General features: G+C 41.9%; 1 protein-coding gene across 1 annotated transcript in view; it reads right to left on the bottom strand.

The window, feature by feature from the left end:
* Window positions 1–306: 306 nt before the first annotated feature.
* Window positions 307–8478, bottom strand: part of LOC146498466 (cadherin-12-like) — a 32166-nt gene continuing 23994 nt past the window's right edge. The window contains exons 10-14 of the mRNA XM_085141539.1: window positions 8023–8159; window positions 6314–6435; window positions 5805–5919; window positions 4089–4340; window positions 307–2314 (exon numbers count right to left, since the gene is read on the bottom strand). Of these exons, the coding sequence (XP_084997665.1) occupies window positions 1752–2314; window positions 4089–4340; window positions 5805–5919; window positions 6314–6435; window positions 8023–8159 (1189 nt within the window). The 3' untranslated portion in view covers window positions 307–1751. The remainder of the gene's footprint in view (window positions 2315–4088; window positions 4341–5804; window positions 5920–6313; window positions 6436–8022; window positions 8160–8478) is intronic.

Below are 8478 nucleotides of genomic sequence, written 5' to 3'. Positions count from 1 at the left end.
CAGGCTCTCTGTCAGAGGCTGATTTGAATAGATGCCCAATCAGGGGATAATTGGATGGACAGCAAGCTGTTAACCAGATGACAGATGGCACACATCCTCATCTCCTCCAAACCAACAACCAGCCTGTGTGAGATTTCAAATCCAAAATTCTTAAATGAAGAATACGAACATGATGGCTCATGGAGTGTATGTCACATTCCCCACGCTCTGTCATACAGCTGATGTGAAGTGCTCACTGAATGAAAGTGTATATTTCATTCAGTATATCTAAACAGCAGCTGCATGCACGCTTGTGCAGAGTACGTTACCTTAGTCCTGTGGATGGACATGGATGGGTAAGGATTTGGCAGTTTGCAAAGGGACAGACAAAACTGTCTCCTTATTTGGCTGTTTTTGTTTGTTTCAGAGTAATATCCACACTCTGGGGTGAGTTTCACTGAGTATTTATTAAAAACTGATTTTAGATAGATGATAGCATCAAAGTCTAAAAGTTGGAGTATCTGTGCAAGAAAGCTTAGGCCATTTCTCCACTGCATAGAGTTGCAATTTAAATGAGTTGCCTCTTAAACACCTGCAGGCCACACGTCTGCAGGCAGCAGCATGATGGATCTGCTGTTTTATTACGACTGCAGTTTCTCTACTTTGCTAACGTTTGTCTAATAATGAGCACATAGCAGTGGCTTTGGTGGTTCTGACTTTATTTAGGCGCACGATTTAACATTTCATAAAACAATGGAACAAATGAATATGAGTTAATAACACATTCACCTTCCAGTCTGGATTTTTAGCTTACAGGTCACACATATGAACTCATTAGCACTAACCCACTGAGATGCATGTGGAGTTAGATTCAAAGTAACATTTAGCTCTTTTTATAAAATAAATCACCAATCTGGAACATAAAAAAGCGTTAAATGGAAAAACATTATTGCTCATTGACGTATGACACTTGAAAGTAACACAAATGGTTGTTTTATAGTAGCTAAAACAAACCCCACTCTAAACCTGTATGGGTCCTTACTGACCAGTTAAGAGGTTTACTTATATTCACTTCTGCAACCTACTTGCCAGCTTGTCCAAACTAAGGTGAAGTCAAAGATGAACCAAACCAGGTTCCACTGGGAGAATGCTTGAAAGCTGAGACTTGAGAGAAGACAGAAGACAGACCCTTGGATGATGTGGAAGCATATAAATACTACCGACGTGACAATTCGTACATCGTTCTAGTGTCTGTCACGTTTAAAAATGTATATTTCAGGCATCTGACGCCTCCTGGGCTCCTCCTTATTGAGGTTTCCAGGCATGTCCCACAGGGAAGAGCCAGGAAACGCTGATCTGGGAACACCCTGGTGTTCCCCTGGACACGCTAGAAGAAGTTGCTGGAGAGAGGGAGGTCTGGGCTTCTCTGCTGGGGCTGCTGCCCCAGTGACAAGGCCCCAGATAAGTGGAAGGAACTGGATGGTTGAATATTATGCACACATACACACACATCACCGATTTTTTAACTAAATATATTTCTCAAGGTGCCGTTGACTTGAAATTCCCACCAGATTGCAGCAACAACCCATCCAGTCCACACATGCAGAGAAACAGATGTAATAATGAGAAAATGACATGGAAATGTAACAACAAGCCTCTGTTGAGATCACAGCTTCAAGACACTGCAAAGCAGCACCTTTAGAAATACATTGACATGTGACATGTTCAATAATATTTGACCTAACTGAACTAATATTCAGTTCAATTTCCTCTCAGCTCTCGTTAAAGACAGACGGTGGCTTTTTGTCAAGGATGCTAGCCAGCGATTTAAAAGGCTGTCCCCAGTCGCTAAGCGAGCTAAAGTCCCCTAAACTGTCAAGTACAAAAGAGTCGTCTATGGATGAGAGCGAACGCGCCTCGGAGCCGTCCCCTTTGTCACCAGGTAGGGCCGCGTACCCCTGCTGGCTCTCCTTCAGTCGGTGTTCAATGACCTCTCTGATCAACTCAGCATCGCCTTGGGTCGCCCTGAAGAGTGGAGGCTTGTTCCCGGTGGCGATGAAGCTGGCTGTTTGCAGATGGATGTCAGGTGACCTGACATTGTCGCAGTGGGTGCTGAGATGCATCAGAATGCCGTCGCCATAGCCGTTTTTCTTCTTGTCGGAGATGCTGCTGTGGTCCGTTTTGCACAAGGTGCCCATGTGAAACGCGTCGGTGTCAGCCTCGCCACCTCCCTCGTCGTCATAGTGGATGACGTTATCACGGATGTCTTCTTTTGATCTCATCAGCGTGTCTTTCACTTTCTGGGGCCTCTGACTCATGTATAACACTGACATACCTGCAAGGCAGAAAACACAGAGAAGCACTGGTTACCATGGTGACCACACACATACATGATCCTGAAAAATATAAATGTCGAAAACATCACATGGTGCAATCAAATCTGCAGTACACCCCACTGAGGTTCAAACACCAGGATGGGGAGGACAGGCACCATAAGGGGTCGTCCTGGGTCATCTACCCAGTGTTTGTCATTTTTCTGCATTTTTGAGTTGTTTACTGTAATGTATCTAGTTTCAGTTTATTGCTTGTGTCCTTTTGTATTCATGCCTCCTGATGTTGTTTATCTTGGTCTCTGTGTTTTGTCCTTTAGTCTCGTGTGAAGTGAGTCTTGTGTTTGTTCATGGACCTTCGATCTGGTGTTTCCTGTGGTTATCGTCCCTCTGTGCCTTTGTGTCTCATTTTCCCTGATTTGTTCTCGTGTGTCCCCGATCTCATCCGTCTCTCTGTGCTGTCCTGTCTGGTCCTCCTGTTAAACTAACCATGGTTCCTTGTTCAGACTCGTGGTGTGTTTATTTCGTGTCTCATCAGGTTATAGTTTCCAGCTGTATCCCACCCTTTGCATCTTTTGTTGTTATTCTTTCCAGTTTGGATTCAGGAGACAGACACTATCTCTACTTTCAAGATTAGGCTTCAAACTTTCCTTTTTGCTAAAGCATATAGTTAGGGCTGGACCAGGTGACCCTGAATCCTCCCTTAGTTATGCTGCAACAGGTGTAGGCTGCCGGGGATTCCCATGATGCACTGGGTGTTTCTTCTTCACTCACTATGTATTAACAGACCTCTCTGCATTGACTCATATCTGTTATTAACCTCTGTCTCTCTTCCACAGCATGTCTTTATCCTGTCTTCCTTCTCTCACCCCAACCAATCACAGCAGATGGCCCCGCCCCTCCCTGAGCCTGGTTCTGCTGGAGGTTTCTTCCTGTTAAAAGGGAGTTTTTCCTTCCCACTGTCGCCAAAGTGCTGCTCATAGGGGGTCATATGATTGTTGGGTTTTTCTCTGTATCTATGAAGCACCTTGAGGCAACTTTTGTTGTGATTTGGCGCTATATAAATAAAATTGTATTGAATTGAATTGAATTCTGGTAAGTATATATTATTCGAGTCGCCCCTCGCTCTCGGTCGTGTCGTGCCTCACACCTTCATGCTGTGTGTCCTGTATGGATCACTGCAGCCCTCCATCCATCGTTACATCAAAACTCTTCCACATCCTGCGGGTTTTCTAAACAATGTTTCTTTGCTTTTCAATAACAGTCTTGTAAAAGCAACATTGTATTCAAAGCCATCCAGTTCTGTGTAAAAGTTCTTTATTTATTCATTTATCTACTTCAGGTTTATTATCAGCCCTAATTTAAAACATCAGGTTACCTGAACAGGATGAGAACCAGAGTAATATGCTCAGGTACAGCATCAGTTTGTATGGTCAGCATCATCAAGCTCAAAACCTTAAAGCTCTTTATAGTCATATGGAATTTGCACATTGTATTTTCACCTGTATATCCAATATAAACAGAATGTTTATATTGGATACAAAAAATAAATACATAAATTTATTTGCTTGTGACCTGGTGGGAGGTTAATAAAAATATTAACTGGTCTGATTTTCTTCATTAAACAACATTAAGAAAGATTTTTAGGCTACTTAATGTTAACAGTGCAAAAAGTCAAATTCAGTCAGAACACACTGCACATGAAACTGCAGTTTGCAGCGCTAACCCCACAGTTTGAGTGTTTATACATGACACAACATTATAGCGAGACTAGCTTACCAATCAGCAGAGCAATGCTCAGAAGAATAGCCAACAGAGCTTGAGCACTGAGCTCAGCGAGCAGGAACATGGCCACTGGTGAGCAGGTCAGAGGTGAGCCCACAGTCTCACAGGAACACACTCTGATGGTCAGGGTAGCTGTGCTGCTCTGAGCGGGGTAACCGCTGTCCTCAACTACAACAGGAAGGATGTAGACATCCTGCAGCCGCCGCTGGAAAGCTGAATGTCGAGTCACAATCCCAGCAGTGTTGTCTGTAAGGTCAACAGGGAAGCTGCATTATTATCACATTACATACAACAACTATGTACAACGTCATGCATAGTAACATAATAATTACTGCTAATTAATAATTGGACTGGTCAGGTAATAATTGGTATGTAAGCCAGGTATAAACACTCTCAGGGACCTCTGGTACCATTTAGCATTTATACAGACAGCACATAAAATGTCATACTGTTATACTGCATGCTGGTCGACATGCAGAATTTACAATAAGTAACAGCAGCCAACATTAAATAATCACAGGACAGCATCACAACTGATATTATTAATGCATTTTAATGTAAATACATATTAGCCCTCAACTGTAATCCTTCTGGTGATTACAGACTCTGGAATGTAGTTCATATGTTTTTTGCTCATTACCAACTTCTTGCCTTTTATACAAGTTGGTAATATAATTTGAAGTAACGCAACTTCTGTATGTGTGTCCACTTCACACTTTGAAGACGCACACGGTGGACAGGCATGTTTTCCTGTGAGACGGGGCTACTGTCCTTAACATCAGTTTCAATGTGGTGTCATGTACCATCATTCACAGGGCCCATCCTCCACATTCACAGTCCTAAAGTGTCCGATCCACAATATACCTGCCATAAAAATACAAGTTACCCTTTTATTGACAAATTGTAAAATTAAATAAATCCCAATTTTAGTTAGTGCATAATGTCCCGGCCATGAACAGAATCTGTACGAGGATCCAGACTTTTTGCTCTTGTAGTGATACACCGTTAGACCCCTGACCCCCCACCATCCCACTCCTGGTGGGCTCCAACGCTTTGGAACGAGGGTTTAATACTGGTGTTTCCACGGAGTAATATGTGGCAGCATCCTATAGAAACTTTGAATTAAATATGAAAAATAGATATTTCACACACACACACACGGTTAATACGGCTGCAACAGATTGAGACGTGAGTCAGTGTGTGAGAAAAGGTTACTATGCATCATTTCTATGTGGTCAATTCCACCATCAGGTCTTTCTGTGTGGAGTTTGCATGTTCTCCCCGTGTTTGTGTGGGTTCCCTCCGGGTACTCCGGCTTCCTCCCACCATCCAAAGACATGCAGCTTGTGGGGATAGGTTAATTGGATAATCCAAATTGCCACTAGGTGTGAATGTGAGTGCAAATGGTTGTCTGTCCCTGTGTGTTGGCCCTGCGACAGACTGGCCCGCCTCTCGCCCATAAGCTCCAGCGCCCCCCGCGACCCTGAAAAGTATAAGCGGATGGATGGATGGACTGGAGAGAGATGGGATCTGCATGAAGGTTAGCCATATCTGACTGAAGACTCTCTGCACCGTAAACATGTCACAGGTACAAAGAGCACTACAAATGGGAAAAACTGTGTTTATGGTTGATCTCAGAGATGCATGTGCATCTCCCACACAACACTAAAGCTGTAGTTACTCTTTAGTAGCCGTTACTCTTTGACTTACTTCCATAATCTCTAACAGTAAAGTTTCTGTGTCGGAGCTCCTTGGAGGACTTGAAGAAGAACCTCTGGCCTACAGGGGGATGGTCCTCGTCCACAGCGCCAACTGTCTGGATCACCTGGTCAGCAAAACAGGAAGATTAGGTGCTAAAGACACTCAAGAAAAACACAGAACAATGTGTGAACTGAAAATATCTAAACACGGGTTTAGTCTGTGCTGATGCAGTGCACACCTACTCTGGATGACAACCTCACACTACCCCACTGAAACTGAAATATTCTCAGCTGAGTAAAAACAATTATTGTCATCACGTAGTTACAGGACAAGGTTGCTGATGCTGAAGCTCAGCTCCAAACCTCCTCTTACACCAACATCAGCACAAACGCTGCACCGGGAGCTTCATGTCAACGATTTCCATGGCTGAGCTGTGGAAATCCTTGACTATTGCCCAGTTAGTGTATTTAACAAATACCTGTGATGAAGATCGTTGTATGTGCTGTAGCTCAGCATACCTGTCCAGCTCTGGAGTTCTCACAGACGAATGTATCTGAAGGAGCAGTGAGCTGAGGAGGGAACTCATTCACATCCAGGACGTTGACCTTCACTAACACTTCTGCAGACAGCGAAGGATTATCTGTGAGGGTCAACATGATATGGTATAATTAGTGTGACAGCCAAATATATTCATCACAGCCAGTGTGACCCCAACATCCTGTGGGGTTCAAACTACCATTAGCTCTGATGTTTGAGTGGGTCACCTGCAAAGAATACATTAGGTAACAATTGTGGGCGTGTCCTGCAAACATTTCTTTACTTCCAGCTCCACATTTTTTACTCTAATCAAGAAACTCTGCATGAATCACAATGTTGCATATATGTGCAACAGCACAGGGAACCACGGAGAAAAGGCAAACATCGAAAAGCTGTTCACTGATTTGATTATCGAGTAGCAGCCCACTTTAATGATATGAAACATGATGCAGCATCATTACAATGTTGTGCCATTGAACATGTGACTTATCATTGAAGAGAGGCATTCTGGGTATTGACCTCACAGACGCTGTCATCTGAATCATGAACTTGTTCTCAGTGTTATGTTCTAGTTTCTACATGAGCTTATTTTTTTCAATACATGACAGTGATTTTTATAAGCAGTTTTTAATAAGTAGTAATTTATGGATGTTTTCTGAATGTTTAACAGACATCGATGGTCCAGTTCTGAGAGGAGCCACAGACGACCGACAGCTGCAAAGGAGAGTTTGTAAAGCAGAGTGAGATCCTCAACAGATGGATTTTAATCTGCTAGCGAGTAACTAAGAAATCTCAAGAATTAAAAAGTCAAACTCAGTCACATAAAGACTTAATGAAACAAAAAAATAGGAAGAGTTCACTAATATGGAACCCAACAAAAAGCCAGGTACAAATGTTAGAGAAAAGATCATCGATTATCTGAATCAGTTATGAGAATAAAGTCACAGGTCCATAACATGGATTTATAAATGAAATCAGGTGGAAGAAAAGGTCACTGGGGCAAGAGCACAAGAGAGGATTTTAGCTTGCACAGTGACGCTAGAGCTAGCAAATGTGTAGAAGTTCTTTTCCGACAAATCCCAGAGAACATTTGTAACGTGCAGACGTGGTGAACAAAAATCTCAAAACAACGTCTGTGGATCTGGAGTTATTCAAAAATACAGTAAATAATATTTCTTAAAGAGAACTTACTGATTTTACCAAGTAGTGCTGTAAGTGTCTTTGCTGTAAAGATGGACCTTTATAATAATGGTGAGTGTGATAGTGTGCGCAGGTCATACTATATTTCACCATGAATCAAAATTTGAAATATTTGTCCTTTATTTTGTGCGTCTGCTCAACCTCGGTTAAATCTCTGTTAGAAACAAGTAGTTTCACCTTTTTCTCTTTTAAGGCCTCTTCAGACTAACACTGTTCTAACTGGCTGCCTTTAAATATTGGACAAAAATCCAAAATGCAGTCTTGGTGAATATTGTGTCCCCTGATAAAAACACTTTTCTTATAAGAGTTTTCTCCCGTTGATAACTTATCACTCAACATTTATGTTGGAATTTCTAACTAACATTCGTTTAGTTGATGGGATGGTTCTGAGATGACTGTTGACCTGTTTGCACAGTTAGTGTCTGTACAGTTTCTGACACACAAGTATACTGCTGGTGGTTGTGTGTAGTTATTGGTGTGGAATACTTACTAAGTTTGGTTGCCACCACAGTGATATTGTGCTGAACAGCTGTCTCTCTGTCCAAGTATTCATTAGTGGATATGATTCCTTCCACCGTCTCAATGTCAAAAAAGCCGTCAGAGCCCGTCTGCCACTCCAGAGAATACCTGCACACATCAGACATCCATGGACTTTAACTTCATTTTACATTTTTATAGACATTTAATTTGGTCAACCAGACATAAAAACTAATCGCATGTATAAAACCATCAGTCAAATAAAAAAAGAACTTTTAAAAATATTACTGACTGGTTTTAAAAGCTTTTACGTCTGCAGTGATCTGTCAGTTTGTGGTAATTAATCAATAGTTTCACTTTAGAGTTCTTAAAGTTTTATATGGAATCATATTTGATTATTTAACAAATTAACTCTTAATTGGTTAAACTGTTACTTGGTGAACTGGTTTGAATTTAGATTCTGATCAAG

The sequence above is a fragment of the Neolamprologus multifasciatus genome, chromosome 18, assembly GCF_963576455.1.
Source record: "Neolamprologus multifasciatus chromosome 18, fNeoMul1.2, whole genome shotgun sequence".
Classification (NCBI taxonomy): Eukaryota; Metazoa; Chordata; class Actinopteri; order Cichliformes; family Cichlidae; genus Neolamprologus; species Neolamprologus multifasciatus.
Note: the sequence above shows the minus strand (reverse complement) of the source record. Positions and strands in the feature narration are given on the sequence as shown.